This window comes from Staurois parvus, unplaced genomic scaffold (assembly GCF_062004578.1).
Source record: "Staurois parvus isolate SC_StPar_1 unplaced genomic scaffold, SC_StPar_1.0 ptg000662l, whole genome shotgun sequence".
Taxonomy (NCBI): Eukaryota; Metazoa; Chordata; class Amphibia; order Anura; family Ranidae; genus Staurois; species Staurois parvus.
In genome coordinates, this window is record NW_028318458.1 from 2,116,712 (window position 1) to 2,143,813 (window position 27,102).

Sequence of the window (27,102 nt, forward strand, 5' to 3'; positions counted from 1 at the left end):
GGGGGGACCACCAGTCCTGCTGTATGGGGCCCAGTCCAGCCAGGGGGGGCCAGGCAGCTGGGTGAATCGGATGTGGGCAGGAAGGGTGATGGGCGCAACAGTGGGGCTATTACTGGAACTGACGCCCTGTATGGCTCTCTCTGCAGCACCTGGAAGCTAGCTTGTACTCCTCTCCCTTTTGTTGGTTTTTAGCTGCTGCAGAGAAAGCCATACAAGGGCTCAGGTTCCAGTAATAGCCCCCCCCGCACCAAACCCCCCCAGTGCACCTTATGTTTCCCCCTGCTGCCCATGGCCCCCGTGTGCCCCCACCCCTGTAGTGCTGCCTGCTGCCCTCCTCTCCTTCCTGCTGACAGCTACGAGCACACAATAGGATCCTTCAGGATGGAGAGTGGGGGTAATATGTCACATTTACCAGCCCCTTCCTATCCTGAATTAACACAATGAGTGATTGGTACTGATCACTCACTGTGTTCATTTATAACTAAAGCATAGTAAACTGTGTTTTTGTGTGTGTGTGTGTGTGTGTGTGTGTGCGTGTGGGGGGGGGGGGGGGGGATGGGGGTTTGAGGTTGGCTGCATGGGGCCCCATGGTTTCGAACAACAGCCCTGCCAAGCAGTGTAAGTACCTGCATTGGACTTTTTAGTTTTGGATAAAGAGCAGTTCCTTCCAGGTGAGATACTCACCTCTCCAGTATTGTTTCCTTACAGACTAAACAATCCAAGGTCCAGTACCATCCAGCGTCATTCAACCCACTTCCTGTGAGCCCAGGTCATAGTAGACACATCCCCAGGGTTGCATCAACACTGTATTTGGCTCACAGTACCTCTTCACAGAACAGCGCTCACATGCTCACATGTCATTGTTGTTGGAACTAAGAGTGAGATGAAATTTGTAATAGTGACACTTGTTCAAGTGCAACTATCTAAGAGAGGTAATCTTTTCACTTTGTAGAGACTTCCTCTCATTTCTGTTGCATCTTTCAGACAGGATATGAAGGAAAATCTCCCCAACAAGACAAAGACAATACAAAATCAACCTGCCAGGGGTTTTAATCTTTACCTCCTTTATTTCCTGGATTCAGATATTCTTTAAGCTGAGTGCCAGGCAGATAACATAGCTCTGTATTCAATAATACATCAGTCAATGTATCTTTTTAAATTCAAGCAGTTTAAAGCACAGCTCCAACCAAAAGTGGAAGTTCTGCTTTAAGGACTGGTCCCCCACTCCCTGTGAAGGATTGGCACCCTTGGGTGGACCCCATTTTTACAGGTACCCACTCCCTCGTTAGCACCGACCACCTAGGTGATTGGAAACGGAAGCTCTCCCCCCCCCCTGAAGTCCCCTGGGACACGTGACAGGACCCAGAAGACTGCAGGACCATTCACAATGGGCAGAGCAGCTCGCGCATGCACAGAGGGTACCCGGCTGTGAAGCTGCAATCTGTCACAGCCAGGTGCCCACACTTATGTTGGCCCTGGGGACAGTGAACCTGGCTGGGGTAGATATCCCGCTGGATCCTGGGACAGGTGAGTAGTTGTTTTTTTAAAAGTCAGCAGCTATAGTTTTTGTAGCTGTTGACAGTTTTTTCATAGGAGACTGGACAATCGCTTTAAGTACCTACATTTGACTTGGTATTAGCTTTGTTTCATTCCCTGAACAGCAGAACAAAGAACTGGATAGGAAGAAGCAGCACAAGCCAGACCATTGTCCTGCAGTTCCTATTTGCTAACAAGGACATGCTGATTTTATTTTTATTTATTTATTTCAGGTACTTATATAGCGCCAACCATTTATGCAGCGCTTTTACATATATATTGTACATTCATATCAGTCCCTAACCCTCAAGGGGTGTACAATCTAAGGTCCCTAACTTACATTCATACATACACATACTAGGGCCAATTTAGACAGGATCCAATTAACCTACCAGCATGTCTTTGGAGTGTGGGAGGAAACCCACGCAGGCACAGGGAGAACATGCAAACTCCATGCAGGAGGTGTCGTGGCTGGGATTTGAACAAATGACCCTAGTACTGCCAGGTGGAAGTGCTAACCATTTAGCCACTGTGCTGCCCACAGTGATAAGAGGAGAGAGAGCAGGGTATCAGAGAGATGAGCTCATCAGTCTGTTGCTTCTCTTACAATTGTCCAGTCACAAGCTAGGGGAGGGACAAGACCTGTAAGTGTCACTTAATTGCAGCATTAAAAAGTCAGGTCTCCTACTCTGACCCACACAAATACAAATGGCAGGCAAGACAGGCCATATATATATATATATATATATATATATATATATACACAGTGGGGATCGAAAGTTTGGGCACCCCAGCTAAAAATTTGTATTAATGTGCATAAAGAAGCCAAGGAAAGATGGAAGAATCTCCAAAAGGCATCAAATTACAGATTAGATATTCTTATAATATGTCAACAAAAGTTAGATTTTATTTCCATCATTTACACTTTCAAAATAACAGAAAACGAAAAAATGGCGTCTGCAAAAGTTTGGGCACCCTGCAGAGTTAATATCTTGTACTGCCCCCTTTGGCAAGTATCACAGCTTGTAAACGCTTTTTGTAGCCAGCCAAGAGAGTCTTTCAATTCTTGTTTGAGGTATCTTTGCCCATTCTTCCTTACAAAAGTCTTCCAGTTCTTTGAGATTTCTGGGCTGTCTGTCACGCACTGCTCTTTTAAGGTCTATCCATAGATTTTCAATTATGTTGAGGTCAGGAGATTGTGAAGGCCATGGCAAAACCTTCAGTTTACGCCTCTTGATGTAATCCCCCGTGGATTTCGAGGTGTGTTTAGGATCATTATCCATTTGTAGAAGCCATCCTCTCTTTAACTTCAGCTTTTTCACAGATGGCATCAAGTTACCATCCAAAATTTGCTGAAATTTTATTGAATCCATTTTTCCTTCTACTGAGATGTTCCCTGTGCCACTGGCTGCAACACAACCCCAAAGCATGATTGATCCAACCCCATGCTTAACAGTTGGACAGAGGTTCTTTTCATTAAATTCTGTGCCCCTTCTTTTCCAAACGTACCTTTGCTCATTCCGGCCAAAAAGTTCAATTTTAACCTCATCGGTCCACAGAACTTGTTTCCAAAATGCATCAGGCTTGTCTATATGTTCATTTGCAAAGTTCAAACGATGATTTTTGTGGTGAGGACGTAGAAGAGGTTTTCTTCTGATGACTCTTCCATGAAGACCATATTTGCACAAGTATCTCTTTATAGTGGAATAGTGTACCACAACTCCAGTGTCTGCCAGATCTTTCTGGAGGGATCGTGCAGTCAAACGTGGGTTTTGAATTGTTTTTCTCACAATCCTGCGAGCTGTTCTGTCTGATATTTTTCTTGGTTTTCCAGATCTTGCTTTAACTTCCACTGTTCCTGATGACTGCCATTTCTTAATTACATTCCGAACAGAGGATATTGACATCTGGAAACGCTTTGCTATCTTCTTATAGCATTCTCCAGCTTTGTGAGCGTCAACTATTTTCAGTTTCAGTTTTCTAGACAACTGCTTAAAAGAACCCATGGTGCTGATTGTTGGGGCAAGGTCAGATGAGTCTGGGCATTTAAAACCTTTGAGCTTGACATCACCTGGTCTTCCCAGACGATGATTGAGAACAATCCATGACACTGGCAGGTCTCAGCTTTGCAAAGGGGGCAGTGCATGCTATAAATTCTGCAGGGTGCCCAAACTTTTGAAGACGCCATTTTTATGTTTTCTGTTATTTTGAAAGTGTAAATGATGGAAATAAAATCTAACTTTTGTTGACATATTATAAGAATGTCTAATCTGTTATTTGATACCTTTTGGAGATTTTTCCATCTTTCCTTGGCTTCTTTATGCACATTAATACAAATTTTTAGCTGGGGTGCCCAAACTTTTGATCCCCACTGTATATATATATATATATATATATATATATATATATATATATATATTTTTTTTTTTAATAAATTATTTTTAATTTATTTATGTTTCTGTTTTTCTGAAGTTCGGCTTTAAAGATTCCAGATCAACAAATCAAGGGTTCAGTTTTATTCACAGATATAGGGGTCCATTGAATACAATGGATCTAAGTTTGTAATGAGAATGCCTCCTCCTTACCGATACAGATGTGCTGTTAGGTGGCGGAGTGTATTGTAGTTACTAGGTGGAAGGCGGCAAAGAATATCCTTCATGCGTTGAATGGCCTCTTGTTGAATCTCTGGGTCCTTCCTCTCTTCAGGGAAATCTCTTGAGAAAGCCATAAATTCTTCATACAGGTGTTGGGTGGCCACAGAATCTGGGAGCTGGAGGGAACATGGCAAATGTCACCACTGTAACTAGTAATAGTAAAACACAAAACTATTATCACTTGTGCTTTGGTAATCTCATGAATTATGTCAGTTTGCACCAATTAGTTTTTTGTTAAGTAAGCAAACCCATATGGAAGAAAAATATATTTTTTTGAAATATATTCTTCAGATTTTTTTTTACATAAAAAAGTCATTTTAAAATTTATTTTTACATATATTTGTAAATGCATTCCAAAATTGTAGATTTGTGTTTTTAAAGACATACAGTATATTTGAAATTTTTTTAAAAAAATATTCCTCATATGTTTTGTAATAAAAGTGTATTTCAACATGCAGTATGTATATATATATATATATATATATATATATATATATATATATATATATATATATATATATATGTATGTAATTTATATAATGGTAGTATTTCAAATATATGGCAATATATTTGGCAAGAATATTTTTAAAATATATTTCAAATATATTTTTCTTCTATGTGGGAACGTTCTTTAAATAACGCCTTCCTGACCCTAAAGCAATGTGATCTGTAACATAGAGAGCTGCAGCAGGCACATATGTACACTGGAGATGTTAGCATGCTGTTTAGACAAACATAGTTGGTTGCAGCAGCTACTTCAGGATCTTGGAGAAACAAAGTTTCAGCCAACAGTTTTTTTATGAGGATGATCAAGGATGTATAAAGCTTGCAAAGGTTTAAAAGATCAAAGCCAGAACCAAACGCATTGAAATTAGGCACCGTTACCTCTGAGACCTTGTGGAACAAAATGTGATTGTGCTTGAATACTATAAAACTGATAGGAAGATAGATACTGTAACAAAACTACTACCATACCCACAGTTTGAAGAGCTCCGAAAAAAGATAGGACTTGTATAAGTAGTTGTTTAGTGGGGGTGTTAGCATACACACATAGGTACAACAACCATTCTGTCAGGGATCACGGCATCACACAGGTTTGCGCATGCACAGTACGCCGAAGCGCATTAGCCGGCGAGCACTGGGGCTTAGGCACCCGTGGCAGCGGCCGCGCTTGTGCACTCGCGATCGGGGACGCGCGCCTGGCACCAATGAGAGCACAGGGCGCACTATTTAAACCTGCCCTGTGCATCACCAAATTGCTGTATGGTCTTGTTCCTGTGTTCCTGAATGTTCCTGCTTATTGATTGCTTTGTTGCTGACCCTGATCCTGTTGTCTTCTCCTGCTCTGACCATTTCTCTGCCTGATCCTGAATGTCTGACCTCCTGTTGCTGAACCTGGCCTGTGACCTGATTATTCTTGTGCCTGCCTCTCTGTACTGTCTGCTCTGCTGTTACCAACCTGGCCCATCTGACTACGTTACTACCTCTTCACATCTGGCTCTCACCTGCCACCCGCCATTGGCGGCTGCCTCTACCACTGCTGGTTGTACTCGGGGGTCGCGATCTGGTCTCAGGCTGCTTCAAGTCCATCCCCACCATCAGGGGCTCTGGTGAATCAGCAGACTGAGGCTTAGACTCCGCGCCCTGAGGAATTCCGGCCTGTGGGTCGTTAGAGGCTACTGCCAGTCGGCTCCTGACACATTCTCATATATTGCACTGTGATTATTATTTCTGCCACTAAGTGGTAATGTTTAGTGTTATTCCCAATGTAATGCTCTCTCTGGTGGAACTTCATGTCTGTAGTGTAATTTCCAGTAATTGGGAAGCCCAAGGAATGCCATCCTAAAGCTTCAGCTAACACTGAATCTCCTAAGCAGGAAACTTACCCTATCTGGTGCCTGAATCTTTAGCACTAAAAACTGACCAGTTTGTAATCTCAGCATTACAAATCTGCCTTTATGACCTTCTTGTGGACAGCTGTCTAAAGTCAAACGCAATCATAAATAAGCCCCTCCTGATGTAATATTTGGATTTTAAATGCCTTTGTAAATAATCTGTGCTATATAATAGACTATAAAGTAAGGTCCATGTATATTTGGACACAGGCACAATTTTCATAATTTTGGCTCTGTATGCCACCAGAGTAAAATAAAACGAAACGATCCAAAGGAATTTGAAGTGCAGACCTTCAACTTTAATTCAAGGGGTTGAACATGAATATCAAGTACAAATTTTAGGAACTGCAACCATTTTTATACACAGTCCCTCCATTTTCAGGGGCTCAAATGTAATTGGACAAAATGAATGTAATCATAAATAAAATGTTCATTTTTAATATTTTGTTGAGAATCCTTTACTGGCAATGACTGCCTGAAGTCTGGAACCCATGGACATTACCAAAGACTAGGTTTCTCCTTTCTGATGCTTTGCCAGGCTCTAACTGCAGCTGTCTTCAGTTGTTCTTTGTTTGTGGATCTTTCTGCCTTTAGTATTGCCTTCAGCAAGTGAAATGCATGCTCAATTAGGTTGAGATCAGATAATTGACTCGGCCATTGCACATATTCCACTTCTTTTCCTTCAAAAGCTCCTGGGTTGCTTTTGCAGTGTGTTTTGGATCATTGTCCATCTGTACTGTGAAGCACCGTCCAATCAACTTTGCTGCATTTGGCTGAATCTGGGCTGACAGTATATCTCTAAACACTGCAGAATTCATCCGGCTGCTTCTATCTTCTCTCACATCATCAATAAACACTAATGACCCAGTGCCACTGGAAGCCATGCATACCCATGCCATCACACTGCCTCCACCATGTTATACAGATGACGTTGTGTGCTTTGGATCATGAGCTGTTCCAAGCTTTCTCCACACTTTTTTCTTCCCGTCATTCTGGTACAGATTAATCATGGTTTCCAAACTGGTCTGGCTTTTTTAGATGTTTTTTGGCAAAGTTTAATCTGGCTTTTCTATTCTTCAGGCTTATGAATGGTTTGCACCTTGTGGTGAACCCTCTGTATTTGCTCTTGTGAAGTCTTCTCTTGATTGTAAACTTTGACAATGATATGCCCTGCTATCACTCTGATGGATTTGTTTTGTTTTTGAAGCCTTACAATGGCCTGTTTCACTTGCATGGACAGCTTCTTTGAACGCATGATTCACAGGTTCACAGCAATAGATTCCAAATGCAAATCCCACACTTAGAATTAACTCCAGACCTTTCACCTGCTTAACTGATGAAGAAATATTGAAGGAGCAGCCCACACCTGGCCATGAAACAGCTTTTGATCCAATTGTCCAATTACTTTTGGTCCCTTGAAAAAAGGGGGATGGCTACTCTTAAGAGCTGTAATTCCTAAACCCTTCCTCCAATTTGGATGTACTTACCCTCAAATTAAACCCGAGAGTGTGCACTTTCAGCCCATATCCATTGTATAACTATAGCTTGAATATGTTTTGGTAAATACCTGAAAAAACTAAAATTGTTCCTGTGTCCAAATATATATGGACCTAACTGTATATACGTAGTGCCCCAACTCTGTACTTTCACATTCTAGGGTTGTTCTCAAAACCCTCTTTGGTTATACCATACCTCTTTGAGAAAGTGTTTGAGGGCGCTTGTGATGTCATGTGGTGAATGGCCAGACAAGTCCACTAGCTGACGTCCATTCTCAAATGCCTGCAGAAGTTTCTCCACCCGGGCTTTCGCTCCACTGATACGGTACAGGCCCTAGAACGCAAGACAGAGAAAAAAAATGTGGAAAAACTTTAGAAAACCTACTTTAAATTTTTTTTTTTTTTTTACCTCAGGTGTGTATTCAGCTTCTCAAATTTAAATGACCCAATGTATGAGCTAGTATTGGAAATCTCAGTAACAGAGTTTATACTAAGAACAGATTTTTTTGACCAGAGAATGAATCCTATGCTATGAACAACTTTAGAAAAGTTCCAGGACAAAGTCTTTCCTTACCTGCTGTCCCAATGCCCTTATCTCAATCTCAGCCGTACATTTGCTTATGATAAAGGGCACCTCTTCGGGGAAGTATCTTGGGAAATTGCAGAAATCCACACCAAATAAGGGAACTTTGTTGGGCAGTTTACTGTGACCACATTTGATAAGCAAACTTTCCAGGCATTTCTTGTGACAAGTCAAATAGCACTAAAAAGAAAAACAAAAGCAACCAATAACTCAGCTGAACATGATTAAATTGGCAGTAAAGAGAGCTCAGTGTCCCATCATCCTGAATGTTTTGCAGTCACTGCAATTTAAAAAATATCCCTGATCACCCCTTAGTACAATGTCACTGTAGTAAAAAAAATGTTTAAAAAAAAAAAAAATGTTTAAAACAATTAATAAAAACAAAAAAAAATTTTTTTTACATACTGTCACCAGTCAGTATCCCTAATCATTGCCACACCAGTCATATGATGATGCTGGACTGCGCTAATGACAGTATGTTAAAAATTGCGAAAAAACCCCAAATTTTATTTACTTTCTTCATTTAAAAAAAAATTGTGAAAAAAAATTACAACTTCAAAAACCTCAGCATTCCTCTTACTAAATACCTTGGACTGTCTGCTTTCCAAAAAGAGGGCATCACTGATCTACTAGCAGACAAATAAGCCTGGATGTCACACTACTTCTTCAAACTTAATCTATCCAAAATTTACCTCATAATATTTCCTTCCCCACGTGCCCCTTCCCCTGACTTCTCTGTCAAGATTGAAGGCACAACTATCAACCTGTCCCCCCATGCCTGGGTACTAGGTGTAATCCTGGACTCTGAACTATCCTTTCAGCCCCACATCCAATCACTGTCCAAAGCTTGCCAACTCATCCTACATAACATCTCTAAAATACGCCCCTTCCTAACCAATGATATTGCAAAGATTCTAATTCATTCCCAGGTCATCTCTCACCTTGACTACTGCAACTCTCTCCTCATTGGATTACCTTTACATAGTCTATCCCCCCTTCAGTCCATCATGAATGCTGCTGCCAGACTCATCCACCTTACCAACCGTTCAGTGTCGGCTATCCCTCTCTGCCAATCCCTCCACTGACTTCCACTCTCCCATTGAAGTCATTTCAAAATACTAACAACTTACAAAGCCATCCACAACTGCCCCCGACTACATCACCTAGTCTCAAAATACCAACCAAATCATTCTTTGTTCCTCCCAAGATCTCCTGCTCCCCTGTCACTTCCTCCCATGTTCACCTCCAGGACTTCTCCCGAGTCTCTCCCACCCTATGAAATTCCCTACTCCAATCTGTCCAGCTGTCTCCTACTCTGGCTACATTTAGAAGATCCATGAAAACCCATCTCTTTAGACAAGCCTTTCCTGCCCCCACCTAATATCTGTACTTTATTTTCTCCACCAGCTCATCCCCCACAGTTATTACCTTTAGTACCAATTGAGCCTCCCTTTTAGATTGTAAGCTCTAATGAGCCGGGCCCTCCGCTTCCTACTGTATTAAATTGTATTGTAATTGTACTGCCTGCCCACATGTTGTAAAGCGCTGCATAAACTGTTGGTACTATATAAATCCTGTATAATAATAATAATGATGATAATTTGGGGGGTATTTGTACTATCCTGGCATTTTAATGGTCTCAAGAAATGAGATTGACTGTCAGTACATCAGTATTGATCAATTTTCAAATTATATATACACATACACACACACACACACACACACACACACACACACACACTATAAATATATATATATATATATATATATATATATATATATATATATATTAGCTTGCAGACTCTATAACTCTCACACAGACTAAATAATGTAAAACAATGTAGTATATTTTTACCAAAGGAATGTATTAAGATACATTTTGGCCAAAATTTATGAAGAAATACAATATATTTGCAAAATTTAAAGCACAAAACTAAGAACTTTTTTCAAAATTTTCCATATTTTTTATTTATATAGCAAACACTAAAAAACCCAGTGGTGATTAAATACCACCAAAACAAAGATGTATTTGTGTGAAAAAAAAAAATATTTCATTTGGGTGCAGTGTTGCATGACCGCACAATTACCAGTTAAATTAACAGTGCTGAATAACAAAAAATGCCCTGCTCATGAAGGGGTTAAAACATTCCAGCGGTCAAGTGGTTAAATAGCTGGTATTTTGTTTACGCACTAGCAGTCTGGGGTGATCTTGACATTTTTCACATATATGTTTAAAATCTGCAATTTTTGCTTCAAAAGGACTTCCAAACAAAAGAATGTTAAAATAAAGAACCTCCAAACATTCTATATTTTCAAAAAGCAGAGGTCCTGAAAAATAAAATGATTGCTGTTGCATTTTTTAATGACACATGATATTTGTGCAGCCATTTTTTAAATCAAATTTTCAAGAAAAAAATACACTTGTATGAATTTTAGTGCACACAAACACAATATAATACCCATTTTTTGGTAAGGTATAAAAGATGATGTTGCATTGAATAATAGATACCAAACATGTCAAGATTTAAAATTGTACATGTCTGTGAAATGGCAACAAACTATAATACTGTAGTGCTTACCCCCAAAGGGGCCGCTGTAGATACACAGGTTCTCTCTTACTAGTACAGAGGCTGCCTATCACACAGATCCACACACACTGACAATTCAGGGTACGTCCTTTTAGCATTTATTGCGGAAGAACTTTAATAGGATAGGGTTTTAGGGTCACAGGATACCACAAAATGATCAATAGCGATAATGGAAGACAAACTTTTCCCTAATCTTCTCTATAGCCACTTTTCCTGAAGGTAATAGTACATCTAGAACTCTCCTAGGTGGACTCTATAAGTAGTCCCAGTCTATATAGCAACTTCTGGCACTTCGTTCCCCTCTGGCCCTTGCACAAGCAAGGTCTTTACTCACAGTGTCCCATGGCTGTTTGCCAACCAGATCCTCAATGAGGGAGATAAAACAATTCTCCAATCCCAGAACTTCAGAGCAGTGCCCTCCAGCAAATACAGTACTTTAGCAATCTTCAACAGGCCCTCGACCAAGTTCCTGCTGAGGCCCAGACTGCAATCTATTGTCTCAGAAGCTCTCCTTGGGGCAGCAGCTCCCTAGGGGACCGGAACCCTCCATGGGGAGGAAGGAAAACTCTCCCACAGCTTCGAAAACATTTATCACCTCCCCATCCACCTAGACGCCTTCTTCCAGGGAATGATAAACATTTATACTGGTCATCTGCATCTCACTATTGTGGAAGTTTCTTCTGGAAGCACGTGGGAGAAATCAAACACTCAGCTTAGGAAATCCTGAACAGGTAAAACAATTACTGCTCCTTTCACTAGAGTGAAGCCAAAAACTAAAATTAAACCTAGCAGCCTAACTAGAGGAGGGCGCTATAGGATCTAAAATTGTCCATAGATGAAGCTTTAAAAGCCTTAACAGGTTATCAGTTTAGATATAATTGTGAATTATGGCCCTAGCCATATATTGGTCTTATTGTATTACCTCAGATATGTGACAAAATCACAGTTACATATATGTGCTGGACCATGCGGATGCTTTAAATTATTATTTATTTATAAGTTTTTTTTTGTTTAACTTTATTGCTATCATAGGTGGGGAGCAAGCCCACTTGTGATAGCTTTGAGCAGGTGAAGGATATTCTTTATGAATATATCATAAAGGGGTCTATTAGACCCCTGATATCTCCCTTGCCCTTCAAAGCAGCTGATCACACATAGATCTTGTTTGATCAGCTGCTTCCCTGGCTTTAACAGCCAAGGAATGACAGCCCTGAAACCTAAGGAGTTTGTCACTTCCGATTTTATTTGTCACAGAGGAGATTGGGGAAAGGATGTTCCTCCATTTCCTATGCAGCAAGCCATCCCAACAACTTATCATGGTCCCGGGCTTCCCAGAGGAATGAGAGCACCTGGGAATCACCACAGGAAGAGGGAGGGGTTTTCAAATAGAATGTCATTAATGCACCCTGAAATCAAAATTTGTTGTAAAATAAAGATATATAAACATAATTTAAACCTGATATAAAATGATTTTTAAGCTTGTAAATGATTACCAAAAAGGCTAAGCACTGATAAAATCATTTTTTTTTTGTTTCTCACCTCCTCACATTCCACACCAGAGACCATGAAGCCTTCACATTCCCTGCACTTGGTTGGCACTCTGGTGCGTCGAAGTCGGTGGCTTTGGGCAGCTGGTGACATGACGAAGCTTGGCAGCATGAAGCCATTCTCAGAGGAGGCATCAACAGAGTCTGTGTGATCACAAAGAGAACTTGATTAGAAAGAGTAACCATTGTTAGCTGTTTATGATTGCTCATTGTGCTACTCACCAACATCCTCTGCATGAAAGGAATCTCTTTCATCTGGGTCATCAGAGGACATGGTCCCTGTGGAAGAGGCTTTGGCAACTTTTTTGCCAAAGTGGCCTGTATGAATTAGAATAACACAGGATGGTATCATTTGTGGCACTCAGCACAGCACAGCACAATATAAACCACACTTTCCTGCAATTAGACGTATCGTTATATGTTAACAAGCCATACAGGTCCCAAGATTAGGACAACCAAGTTTCAGAGGGGCAGAAGTTATGAACACTTAACTCTTCTAGAGGTTACCTGAGGAGTTTCCCCCAGAGAGGTCCCAAGGATTGTCCCCTGGGGGCACACCTGTGATTCTGGGAATTCCTTTAGGCTCAGAAAGAAATGTACTTCCGCCTATGATAAGCTGACCTGAACTAACTTGAAGATTGAAGCAGTCCAAACCCTTCTCTGCTTTTCGACAGTTGGAACTACTGAGAGCCAAGGGCATTCCACAAGGATTTTGATTATTGGGAGTCACTGCATCTCCTTTGCAGTGGTTTAGGTTGACATAATTGGACCCTGATGTAAGATAGGAGACAGGACCAAAACAGGAAGTGAGAGGAAATCCCTCCAAAGTGAGAAAATCCCTGGCTGTCACTATGGTCACCATCAGAACTAGTGTCCTCATTGGTAGAATTCATGTCTATACCTGTGCTCTAACAACCCAGAATGTGGGATTTTTTTTCACTTCCACCCTTTGTGATAATGGTAAACAGGACAAACACAGGGGATGAATCACTGTAATGGGACACAAACAGTAATGAAATATGACACGTTATATCTGTCTCCACTTTATCAAAAATTTAAAAAAATTGCTTTTGGTTATACACTGCTCAAAAAAATTAAAGGAACACTTTTTAATCAGGAGTATAGCATCAAGTCAATTACACTCCTGGGATATTGATCTGGTCAGTTAAGTAGCAGAGGGGGTTGTTAATCAGTTTCAGCTGTCTTTGTGTTAATGAAATTAACAACAGGTGCACTATATGGTCAACAATAAGATGACCCCCAAAACAGGAATGGTTGTACATGTGGAGGCCACTGGCATTTTTTTCCCTACTCTATCTTTTCTGACTGTTTTTCACTAGTTTTGCATTTGGCTAGGGTCAGTGTCACTTCTGGTAGCATGAGGTGATACCTGGACCCTACAGAGGTTGCACAGGCAGTCCAACTCCTCCAGGATGGCACATCAATACGTGCCATTGCCAGAAGATTTGCTGTGTCTCCCAGCACAGTCTCAAGAGCATGGAGGAGATTCCAGGAGACGGGTATTTACTCTAGGAGAGCTGGACAGGGCCATAGAAGGGCCTTAACCCATCAGCAGGACCGGTATCTGCTCCTTTGTGCAAGGAGGAACAGGATGAGCAAGGCCAGAGCCTTACAAAATGACCTCCAGCTGGTCACTAATGTGAATGTCTCTGACCAAACAATCAGAAACAGACTTCATGAAGGTGGTCTGAGGGCCTGACGTCCTCTAGTGGGCCCTGTGCTCACTCCCCAGCACCATAGAGCTCGATTGGCTTTTGCTACTGAACACCAGAATTGGCAGGTCCACCACTGGCACCCAGTGTTTTTCACAGGTGAGATCAGGTTCACCCTAAGCACACGTGACAGACGTGAAAGGGACTGGAGAAGCCGTGGAGAATATTATGCTGCCTGTAACATCGTTCAGCATGACCGTTTTAGTGGTGGATCAGTGATGGTCTGGGGAGGCATATCCTTGGAGGGACACACAGAGCACAGGCTAGACAATGGCACCCTGACTGCCATTAGGTATTGGGATGAAATCCTTGGACCCATTGTCAGACCCTACGCTGGTGCAGTGGGTCCTGGTTTCCTCCAGGTGCATGATGATGCCCGGCCTTATGTGGCGAGAGTATGCAGGCAGTTCCTGAAGGATGAAGGAATTGATACCATTGAATGACCCCCATGCTCGCCTGACCTAAATGCAATAGATCACATCTGGGATATCATGTTTCGGTCCATCCGACGACACCAGGTTGCACCTCAGACTGTCCAGGAGCTCAGTGATGCCCTTGTCCAGATCTGGGAGGAAATACCCCAGGACACCATCCGTCGTCTCATTAGGAGCATGCCACGACATTGACAGGCTTGCATACAAGCACATGTGGGCTATACAAACTACTGAGGACCATTTTGAGTTGCTGCAATGAAATTTCAACAAAATGGACTAGCCTGCTGCATCATTTTTTCACTTTGATTTTCGGGGTGTCTTTGAATTCAGTCCTCTGTAGGTTGATAATTTTCATTTCCATCAAACAATAGGGCATCCTTACATTCCTAACACATTGTCCAGTTCATATCTGTATAGATATTAAGCATGATATTTTTCCCTATTGAGATCTGATGTGTTTTTAAACTGTTCCTTTAATTTTTTTGAGTAATGTACTTTAAATCAGGCTTCAGCACTTTTGTCTGTGCCCACTCCTATGCACCTGCTATGTATTTATAACAAAGTTGGGAGACTACCAACTCACTGATAGAAAGAGAGCTGAGCTACTGAGGGGAGAAGTTTTGAGGATAAATTATTCCATAGTGGTTGCAGCTACAGAGTTCAGTGATGGCTCGTATTAAATTTAGTTTTGTTTCTGGTCACAGTTCCACTTCAGAGGCCAAATCTACCTCTCCTCTCTCCTGTGTGCATGTCTTTAATGGTCTGGGCTTACAGGAAGTAGACGGAATGACATTGGGACGGGTTTGGCTTTAACAAATTAGAACCAGAACAAATTCCAAAGCAGCTAATATGCCCATGCTCTTCTATTCTGAACCTAACATCACCAACCCTCATAAGCCTTCTTGCGAACCCCCCCTTCCCTACAACTTCTATAACCCCTTACTACCTTACACAGTTTGCCTCCCCTTCTCCTGCACATTTGGTCAATGTTATGAAGATGCAGAGGACTTTTGTAATAGACTAGGTCAGTGGTCGGCAAGCCGCGGCTCGCGAGCCACTTGCGGCTCTTTACACACTTTAATGCGGCTCTTCTGTGTGCCGGGTGCCCGCTCCCCTCCCTCCTCTCGGGCGGCCGCCCCAAAAGTCAGGACTCTGCAGCTAGCCCAGCAATGGGCAAACTACGGCCCGGCGGACCTTTTAATCCGGCCCGCGGAGCGTGGCAAACATTGGCTGTCAGGATGTAGGCGGAGCAGCCAGGATGTAGGCGGGGCAGTGTGACGAACTCCTCTCCTCTCACAGTCCGCCCTGAAGACCGGAACGGCGCGGGAACACGGCGAGAGGAACGCGCGGAGCAAAGGTAAGTGAATTGACACAATATGGGGAATGAATTACTATGGGGGATGAATTACTATATGGGGGATGAATTACTATATGGGGGATGAATTACTATATGGGGGATGAATTACTATGGGGGATGAATTACTATATGGGGGATGTATTTTCAGTTTTAAAAATGTGGCTCTCAAAATAAATTTCAATTGGGGTTTTGGCGAGATTTGGCTCAGTTAAAAAAAAAGGTTGCCCACCACTGGACTAGGTAGACAACAACACTTGGGGCCCAGCTTTAAACTCTGCTACCCAAGGGAATCTCTGTTGCATGCTTAGGGACCCAATTGGTATGACTGATGCAGTTATTGTCCAGAGGTTAAGCCCAGAGCTCCTGCGTTTTAAGGTATCTTTTTGGTCCCCAACTTCCTTCCCCCCAAGTTATTCTGTTTTGCAGTAGACTCTAAAGCATCTACTGGGACCTAGCCGGGTTTCTTATGTTGAATACAGCCCCAGCAGTTTTAAAAGTAAGTGCATTCAGAATTTAGTATACTGTCACCCCCTTGGCTAATTATTGTTTAGTATGCCTTTTAAATCTCATCACCTGGACTCTCTGTAGGAGATTCCAGCGACCTGGGCTCACTGCTGCCACCAATACTCTCAGAGTCATTATGAAAAATCTTGTTTCCCCATGAGCCTCGTTCACCTAAAAGAAAAGAGACATTGACATGTATCCTTTAACACTGTGCATTTGGCTTTTTTCCAGGTGTACCTGTCCTTTAAGGAAATACTATGTACAATAAAATGAAAATTTCACCTGCAGACATCCTTGTCATATCATCTGTCTTGACATTCAGGTCAGACAAAGAGGAAGACACTCTGACCAGCTGCACAGCATTCTTCCTTTTGCCACCAGGGGACGACCTGCAAAATAAAAGGCTGGACATGTTAGATCTTAGGATGTACAAACCAAGCAAATCTGTTCTCAGAAGCTTTGGCAAACCCAGCAGGAAGCCCGCAAAAATGTATTGCCAAGCCCTTTTGAAGTCTATAGAAGCAGAATCTTTCTATTTTTCTTTGACTTTTAAATCTTACTGCAAGCTATTTAAAAAAAAACTGCATGGTTAACTGGGCTCTGACATGGGGGACATATGTCAATGCAAAGAAAAGAAAAGAAAATAATAAGTTAAGCAAGAAGGGTCTTTTAATGCAACGTAAAGGCAACATGGAAAATACACAAATCCTTCAAAAAACATGCTTGGGGATGCCTTAAAGCTGCACATGAAGTCAAGGAGCAGTACAATGTATTCCTTTAGGGCTCATTCACATGGGCAAGCCAGAGAGACTGCATTCCTATATGTGCATCTGTCCACCATGGATGAACCCTTGAAGATGTGCCTGGAAATCTCTGAAGGTCTGTGCAGCTGCCCACCTGTCATTTAATTTTAATCACCTGGGCACATCATTATCATCGACTGGGGAGCTGGGTTGATGATGTCACAAGGGGGTGGGATCACCTGGTGATCACTCCGCCCCTTAGTTATTTATGAGCTGTCAGATGGTTGGGGCTTTCGTCGGGAGCGGACCCTATCTTTTTTTCTTTTTTCAGTGGCAGCTGGCATCATGGTTGATAATGGATCTACACCAGTGGACATTTTTATCTTTTTTTTTTTTAACAAAGGACTTGTCAAAAATTGCCTCCTGTGTTTTTTGCACTACACTTTTTTTTCGGTGAATAATAATGATTCACATAGGGAGGCCAGGATCTGGCTTGTCCCCTCCTTTCCTGACCTGTCAGGCTGCATGCTCGGATAAGGGTCTGGTATAGATTTTGGGGGGGACCCTACTCCATTTTTTTTAAATTTTGGTGTCGGGGTTCCCCTCAAAATCCATACCAGACCCGAAGGGCTTGGTATGGATGGAGGAGGGGACCCCACATCATTTTTTAAATTATTATTTTAATTGCTGGCAATTATTTTTCTTACATTCAGCTGTCAGCGGGAAACCCCGCTGATAGCTGATGACTCATCGGTTATTAAGGACGTGGCGGCTGTTGGATCCTTAACAACCATCACAGTTGCTGGTTGTTAAGAACGCCGATGGCCGCACGCTCCTTAACCAGTATATACTGCATACCCGGACCACTACTTAATTACCACATGCATTTAATTATTATTTCCTTCTGTGAATTGACTTTACCATCTTTTTATGCGGTATTTGCTGAGCGTTTTTGCTATTTGCGATAAATACCGCATACTAGCAACAGTGAATTGACATTTTCAGTATCACATGCAATATGTGGTCACATGACCAACATGAATTGTCCCAAAAGTATTTTTATACTCTTACTGACCACCAACCAATATCCTACTTTCACAAGCCAAGGTCTGCCCCCCCCCCCCCCCCCAAGGCCTGATGGACAGTAAACTGGCCCTTTGTTTAGAGAGTTTGGAGACCCCCCCAAAATATAAAGACTACCCAAAACTGAAACATCTGCTTTGTGAGGTCTAATCTTGTCCCCCACCCCCCACACATTTTTGAATTGTGCCTCTTCCAAAATATAATGTCCAGAATCCTTCCCAAGTGTCTGTTGACATCACCTCTGGCTTGCAGGCATGTACTCCTGGAAGGTGAATTTTTCCGGCTCAGTATGCTTGCGTGGCAGGCTCACAATGAACTGAAGATATCGATCTCCAGCCTCATAAGGTTCACAAGTGCTAAAAAGGTTTCCATAGCCTGAGGGGACAGATTCACACTGTGTCCTCTTCATATGCATAAGATTCTGGGTCACCTGTGAGGAGACAAACAATACAATTGGGATGGTTAGCATGGTGGCAAAATTGTTAGAGATATTAGATTGTAAGCTTTGCTGAAACAGTTTAACACGGAGTATACGACAATGTGTAATAGCAGCAGCACATATAAAAAAATTATGATAGATAAAAATGTTACTAAACCCCATAAGAACATATAGATTGTACATGTCACGAAGACATCTCATTTGTGGCTGACCCGAGTTACAGTAGTCTCAAAAGACACTGTGACAAGATATATGACAGTGACCTTATCTTGGATTTATAGAAACAGCAGTTTTACTTATAGCACACAAGTTGCTTTATAGACATTTTTTGCTTGTTGGACCAATTTTTGGGCATAAGAGAGCCATTTGTGATTGACTGTATATACACTATATTGCCAATAGTATTGGACCAGCCCTCCAAATCATTAGATTCAGGTGTTCCAATCCACTCCATGGCCACAGGTGTATAAAATCAAGCACCTAGGCATGCAGACTGCTTCTACAATCATTTGTGAAAGAATGGGTTGCTCTCAGGAGCTCAGTGAATTCAAGCGTGGTATCATGATAGGTTACCACCTGTGCAATAAGTCCATCCGTGAAATTTCCTTACTACTAAATATTCCACGGTCAACTGTTAATGGTATTATAATAAAGTGGAAGCAACTGGGAACAACAGCAACTCAGCCACAAAGTGGTAGGCCACGTAAAATGACAGAGCGGGGTCAGCACATGCTGAAGCGCACAGTGCGCAGAAGTTGCCAGCTGTCTGCAGAGTCAATAGCTAAAGACCTCCAAACTTCGTGTGGCCTTCAGATTAGCACAACAGTGTGTAGAGAGCTTCATGGAATGGGTTTCCATGGCCGAGCAGCTGCAACCAAGCCTTACATCACCAAGTGCAATGCAAAGCATCGGATGCAGTGGTGTAAAGCACGCCACCACTGGACTCTAGATTAGTGGAGAAGTGTTCTCTGGAGTGATGAATCACGCTTCTCTGTCTGGCAATCCGATGGACGTGACTGGGTTTGGTGGTTGCCAGGAGAACGGTACTTGCCTGACTGCATTGTGCCAAGTATAAAGTTTGGTGGAGGGGAGATTATGGCGTGGGGTTGTTTTTCAGGGGTTGGGCTTGGCCCCTTAGTTCCAGTGAAGTGAACTCCTTAAGACGTCAGCATACCAAGACATTTTGGACAATTTCATGCTCCCAACTTTGTGGGAACAGTTTGGGGATGGCCCTTTACTATTCCAACATGACTGCGCACCAGTGCACAAAGCAAGGTCCATAAAGACAGGGATGAGAAAGTTTGGGGTGGAGGAACTTGACTGACCTGCACAGAGTCCTGACCTCAACCTGATACAACACCTTTGGGATGAATTAGAGCAGATACTGTGAGCCAGGCCATTTCGTCCGACATCAGGGCCTTACCTCACAAATGTGGTTCTGGAAGAATGGTCAAACATTCCCATAGACCAGGGGTGGGCAAACTTTTTGACTTGAGGGCCGCAATGGGTTCATATATTGGACCCGGGGGCCGGACCAAGAGTAGATGAATGATGTGTATGTGTCATCCATAGTAAGTATAGTAATATTCCCCCATAGTAAGCATAGTAATTAATCCCCCATATAGTAATTCATCCCCCATATAGTAATTCATCCCCCATAGTAATTCATCCCCCATAGTAATTCATCCCCCATAGTAATTCATCCCCCATATAGTAATTCATCCCCCCTATAGTAATTCATCCCCCCTATAGTAATTCATCCCCCATAGTAATTCATCCCCCATAGTAATTCATCCCCCATAGTAATTCATCCCCCATATAGTAATTCATCCCCCATAGTAATTCATCCCCCATATAGTAATTCATCCCCCATATAGTAATTCATCCCCCCTATAGTAATTCATCCCCCCTATAGCAATTCATTCCTCATATTAATTCATCCCCCATATTAAGTCCCCAAGTCCCCCCTGTGTCAATTCACTTACCTTTGCTCCGCGCGCTCCTCTCGCCGTGCTCCCGCGCCGTTCCAGTGTAGCATGAAAATCTGTTTCCTATGAGGATCTGTCCCCCTCGACGTATCTGCGCATGTGCCAGTTTCAGGCATTAGCAGCCGATCGGCGATCTCCGGCACATGCGCAGAAACGTCGAGGGGGACAGATCCTCATAGGAGACAGATTTTCATGCTACACCGGTCTTCAGGGCGGACTGTGAAAGGAGCCTAGCGGGAGCCTAGCTCCGCGGGCCGGATTAAAAGGTCCGCCGGGCCGTATACGGCCCGCGGGCCGTAGTTTGCCCATTGCTGCCATAGACACACTCCTAAACCTTGTGGGTAGCCTTCCCAGAAAAGTTAAAGCTGTTATAGCAAAGGGTGGGCCAACTCAATATTGAACCCTACGGACCAAGACTGAGATGCCATTAAAGTTCATGTGCGTGTAAAGGCAGGCCGACCAATACTTTTGGCAATATAGTATAAGTCTGTGCAATTTGTTTTGAGGAGGGGATGATCCATAAGGTTTATGTAGTGTATACACAAGAAACTTGAGCACTTGGGGGTTTAACTAATATTATTCTTTGTTTAATTTCCCTTTAAGGGGGTGTGACAGGGGGTGTGTTCTATGCCAGATACTTTTGCCAATACATGTCCCTTGTTCCTATCTCAAAAAGTTGGGAGGTATGTATTCTGTATTGAGGGTGCATGCCTTACATACTGTAGCTACGCAATGTCAACCCCGCCTTCCTACATTAAACAGAAAGGCCAAGTAGCATTAGGCGGCATATACATTATGTTCTAGGGTTGGCACTACTGCATCCTAGCACTAAGTAGGCAAGGTGTGGCTCCACAACAGAGGACTGGCATCACTAGATTGCAAAACAGCCAGCACTGCAACTAAGGGAGGTTTAAGATATTTTTTTTTACACATTTAGCAATGCAGAACATTCACAATTTTCGAAATATAATTACTAATTATATAATGCCTAATATTACATAACAATACAACATGGTTGATTTCAGTATCATGGCTTACAAATCCACTAAAACCTCTAAATATGGACGGACCTGAGCTGGTTAAATCACACATCAGATTATTTTATTTCACTGGCCCTTCCCCTAATCCAGCCATTACTTTGTTGAAGACTAAGTGCCACCATAACATGCCTATCTGTATCATGTAAAAGTGAAGCTTGTTTGGTAAGGGCATTGCTGTACAAGCAGGATACCCTCAAAGTTCTGCAACTATGATACCTATATTTTCTGATGGAAGCAGGGGATTCCAACAGCATATCTTTTAGTATTGGAAGGGTAGCCCTAGATTGTAAAATTATCTTTTAAGGCATGTCCCCACACTCCTGAGTGCAGTCCAACCGGACCCTGAGTGCAGTCCAACTGGAGAAATACTTACCTTTGCTTTCGATTCATTTATCTTCTCTGTGCAGTTCTGTCCAAGATAGCCTGGACTTGCGCCCAACAGCACCACAAATATAATGTGCCTTTCACTAGCATCAGCAGTATGTAGCAAGGACTCTGTCTAGGACTTTCTCTTTGTGAGCAGGAGAGCAAATTAGAAAGGGTTTTTTGAGGCTCAAGAGCTCATCTCATAAGTCTGCATTGGTTTGGAAAGCCTGGTTAGACAAAAAAAGTGGTTGGAAAGACTGCGCACAGTGCAAGCACAAAGTCTAGCACTTGGAGTTGGTATGGAGTGTAGGCTATGTTAGCACAAAGCATTTCTGAATGGGAGATAGCCAGGAGGTCCTACTGCAGTGCAGTAATTGACATCTTGAGAAAGAAGAGCTGAAAAGATTCAAGCAAGTGACAGGGCGAAGTCTTATGAACTGCGTTGAGCAAGTCTTGTTCTTCTACCAGTCATTGGCAAAAACAGGTGATACTTGAGGATCTCATTGTAGTGACCTATGACATCTGTCGGTAGCTAGAAGCATTTCTTCGATGGCGGCTGCTGCTTGTGCCTCCAGTTCCATTCTGGTATTTTCGCTTTGGTCCCAGCTATTCTAAAGGCTTAGCAAAGTCATCAAAGACAAGTTGGTGGGAAGACTCTCAGCTTGCTTCCCCTGAAAAGCCTTATTAGCCCTGTTGTCTAAAACTATTCATTTCCATTTACACTATGAGTGTAATACTTTGCTGTTGGCTTCCCTACTGTTATCAAGAGCTTTTCAAGGTAATGGAGGTCATACTGTGGCTCGGCTTATGATAACGATCAGGAGATGTGGCCTTAAGAGTCTTGATTAGCTGTGTTGTCCTATGACGTATCCCCTAACACGGGTGAACTCATGAATCCAGAACTGATACCCAAAATGAATATTATGTGGTGACTATAGTGAGATAATGGAATTATATGAATGTTTGGAGTCATATTACAGGACTGGGTGTATATCCCACAACGCCAATGTCAAAATAAAAGCCGAGTTCATGTTTGATTAAAGACAGCCCTGTAATGATTCATATTAATAACACAACAGTGTCAGGCACAAAAAGTGGTTACAGTGTGCAGAACAAGTTCGAGGCAGGACTGTGAACATTGGGAACATGCCGACTTACACAATATCAATATCTCCCATGAGTTTGTTTTACTACAAAAAGGGGCCACCTGGAGAACACCACATCGGAAACATTTTATTAGAATATCTAGTAGTAGAAATTCACATTCAACTGGACTTATTCTGTTAGACTGAAGGCGTTTTGTAGCTCACCTGAGACACTTTTTCAGTTCTAATTTTCAAAATGCTGGGGTGTGTTCCTATTACTCATTAGAACTGAAGAAGAGACCATGTTTTAACAGATGAAGGACATTTAGGGACTATTAAAATCAATTAGCTTCAACAATAGCTTATTGATTTTGTTGTCAGTGCAATTTCACTGAAGTGGAAAATCACAGTTTTGTTTATAGTGTTGCACAGGAGAAATTAGATTAAACAAAAAAGAACCCACTTTTTTCCTCTTGAGCCGGCCATAGGCAGTTTGAATCCTGGCCAGTACAGCAGGGACTGGCCGAAATTCAAACCATGTATGGGCAGGCTGAATGGTTGATCTATCAACTTGGGTACAACCAGCCTGTTGGATTTTACATGCAATTATTGCTAGCTGCTATTATAGCCACTACCAGCAATCACTGTGATCTTCGGCGGGAGGGCGATGGGTGGATGGTGTGTCTCATGGGTGTCCCAGCCAGGAGAACAGCCAGGCTCCATGGGAGGAATTCAACCATCAATACTGACTGTGTCGATGAGGGAATCAAGCAACCCATGGTATCAGAAAAAAAATATCGCTCCATCTATGGCCGGTTTTAGTTACAGGGTGAATTTTTTTATGGGGTGTATTTATCTTATTTATATAGTGCTATTTGTATGTGTGTATTTTATTTTTTCTGTAAATGTGATTGTTAGGCTGACCATACACTATACAAATTTCTTACAATTTTCTGTCCAATGTCTGTCCAATTTCCTTTAGATTTACCTTCAACTATGTAGTGCAAGAGCCTGCCTAATTGGATACAGTTGAAAGTGTTGTTAGGTTTGACCTCATATTATATGGTTTTTGGTAAATCTAAAGCAAAATTCTCAAGAAAATTGTATAATGTATGGCCAGCCTTAATTGCATACTTTTATTAATTTACTTTTTTCATTGTGTTTTTTTCTTTTCATGGAAAATATTTTTTCACAGAAAGAGTCTCCCCCTTCCCATGCTATCTTGGTCTTTTGATTGCACAGCCTAACTGGGAAACACTTCCTCTGTGCCCTGATGTTATAAAAGACTTAGATAGCTTGACAAGGGCTTAAAGCGGAGTTCCACTCACTCTGTAAAAAAATAAAAGTCAGCAGCTATAAAAACTTTAGCTGCTGACTTTTAAAAAACAGCCACTGACCTGTCCCTCCATCCCGCAGTGCCCCCACCACGGCCTGTTTCACCGGCCGTCCTGTATTGCAGGCTCTGGCATCTTCAGTGTGGGCACCCGGCTGTGATAGCTTGCTGCTTCACATCCGGGTACCCACTGCGTATGCTCAGTAGCGCTGCGCTTCCTGAATGGTCCTGTAGTCTTCTGGGTCCTGTCACATGTCCCACAAGACTACAGGGAGGGAGGGAAGGAGGACAACTTTCGCTTCCGATTGCCCAGGCGATTTCAGTGAAAGTGGGAGCGGGTCCCCCCCGCTCTCCAAAGATGCCAATCCTTAATGGGGAGCAGGGAACCAATCTTTAAAGTGGAACTTCCCCTTTTGGGTGGAACTCCGCTTTAATGACACCATGGGCTGCACGGTGCAACTTTTAAATATCCAGCAGTTTCCAATACTGATTGGTATACAATCAAAGTGCTATGCATTTATCAAGGTACATGTGTTATATGGCTGTTTAATGTTCGTAGAATAATTCTAGGAGAACTTCCATAGCTGAATAAACTCCAGGTGTTTCAAAACAAAAGCCATTCAATGTCTTACGGTCTGTTTTCTTTCTAAAGCAGGAGTAGAAAAGCCTGTCCCCGGCCAGCAGCTGCAGAGTCGGGTCATTGCGCTCTGTGTGGAATCAGTGGTCTCTCTGCAGAGGTCAGACATATCCCTACAATGTCAAACCGATAGCTCTACAGTCAGTGAAGCTCGTGTTCCCTGCTGAATGGAGAACTCTGGCAGTGATACCATAGAGGTATGTCAGACCTCTCCGAAAATATCACCTCTTCCCCACATAAAGCTAGTCACACTGTCAGGAATCAGCAGCGGGGATGGCCAGATTTGCATGACTACACCCAGGAAACTGGGACCAGGCTGTGTATACTTTAACCACTTCACGTCTGGCCCCTGTACATAGATGGTCGGGCGGGAGCAGTGCAGGAGCGGGTGGCCGTTCATAAATGACACCCGCATTTACAGGCTGTGCACGCTCCCTTGAACACTGATCGCTGTACGGGATCTCTGTGTGAGGTCCCGATCATGTGATCACTGATTGAGCAATCAATGATCACATGAATAGTAAGCAAGATGTCTCTTCCTGACATCATTGCTTACTAGTAGTGAAATCTGTGAATGATCACAAAGGTTACTTGGTACAAGGCTATTCACAACAGCCTTGTACCATGTGACAAGCTGTGACCAATCACAGCTCTCACAGTATTTCTCAATGGCTGCAAGAATACAGCCAGAGAGAAGGAGAAATTATTGCTTTTACAGCCTTTATGGGTGTAAAAGCAATCAGTGTAAAAAAAAAAAAAATCTTCAACACCCCCCACAACTAGTACAGTATCACTATGGTGACACTGTACTGCTAGGGTGACAGTATGTTAAAAAAATACATTAATAATATAAAAAAAAAAAATGTAAAAAGAAAATATAAAAATTATAATTTTTGGCTATAAACTCATTTGTTTTGTTTTTTTATTAAAAAGATAACTGGATACATTTTGGCCACGATTTGTGAAGAAAGATTGTTTATTTGCAAACTTTTATATAAAAGACACTTTTTTTTTTTTAAACATTTTTGGACTTTTTCATTTATATAGCAAAAAAAAGAAAACTCCCAGTGGTGAATAAATACCACCAAAATAAAGTTTTATCTGTCTCAAAAAAGGCTAAAAAGTTCATATGGGTACAGTGTTGCATGACCGCGCAATTGTCATTCAAAGTGTGATAGCACTGAAAGCTGAAAATTGGCCTGGACAGGAAGGGGGTGAAAGTGTCCGGACTTGAAGTGGCTAAGTGAGATTTATTTACAGTGAAACAAAATTCATTAAAACACCGGCATACAGCAAACATGAAAATATAAGTGAACCAAAACCCAGTGACAGAATACCAAACTAATTAACCTAACAAACAGAAATCCTCTCTAACAACTAACTATATACAATGTACTGTATATAACAAGGGTAACACCGGAGGAGCAGGGAGCAGATGGGAACGGGGAACCAAAACTGGGAAGTGGGAGCAGTTACTGCATACAGGGAAGGAAAAGGAACATGATAACAGCTAGCAGTATCTGACAGCAAGCAAAACACTGTGAGTGAGAGGCACTAATAGGAGAGGAGCTAAATACCCTCTCAGCAGCCAGCATCAGGTGGAAACTGATTACTGGGATCTGCTGGCTGCTAGAAGAAACTGGAATTACAACCCTTCACCCAGGGAACCACAGTGCCACAAGCAGGTGATCCAGATCCTGACACACTCTGCAGCATTCTAGCAGTGGACAGGCTTTACTACCAAGGCTGTGGCTGTTGTTTTAATGGAAACAATCTGTAAGACTTTGCACACGTTTTGTTTTGATAAACCTGGAATGTATTTAGTTGATTTAAATTTAAAGTTCAATTGGTCTTTAAGTTCCGCTGAAGACCATTATAAGAGGAGCAGATACAAACCACAGACCATGCATTTGTCAAAGTTGTTTTTTCAAGATCTAATGCAGGCCATAGACGGGTCGAAAATCGGCCGATTTTTCGGCCGAAAATAAAATCGGCTGATTTTCGGATCGTTAGTGGGCGATTTGGTCGGCCGTTTTTCGGTATTTTGGCCGTTTTTGTTTT

General features: G+C 42.3%; 1 protein-coding gene across 2 annotated transcripts in view; it reads right to left on the bottom strand.

Moving 5' to 3' along the window:
• Positions 1–27,102, bottom strand: part of GMIP (GEM interacting protein) — a 107,557-nt gene that overhangs the window by 14,790 nt on the left and 65,665 nt on the right. For both annotated transcript variants that reach the window (XM_089651759.1, XM_089651758.1), the window contains 8 exons: positions 18,393–18,583; positions 16,610–16,716; positions 16,397–16,498; positions 12,522–12,617; positions 12,292–12,443; positions 8,156–8,344; positions 7,778–7,915; positions 4,122–4,306 (listed from right to left, as the gene is read on the bottom strand). In XM_089651759.1, coding sequence (XP_089507885.1) covers positions 4,122–4,306; positions 7,778–7,915; positions 8,156–8,344; positions 12,292–12,443; positions 12,522–12,617; positions 16,397–16,498; positions 16,610–16,716; positions 18,393–18,583 — 1,160 coding nt within the window. The remainder of the gene's footprint in view (positions 1–4,121; positions 4,307–7,777; positions 7,916–8,155; positions 8,345–12,291; positions 12,444–12,521; positions 12,618–16,396; positions 16,499–16,609; positions 16,717–18,392; positions 18,584–27,102) is intronic.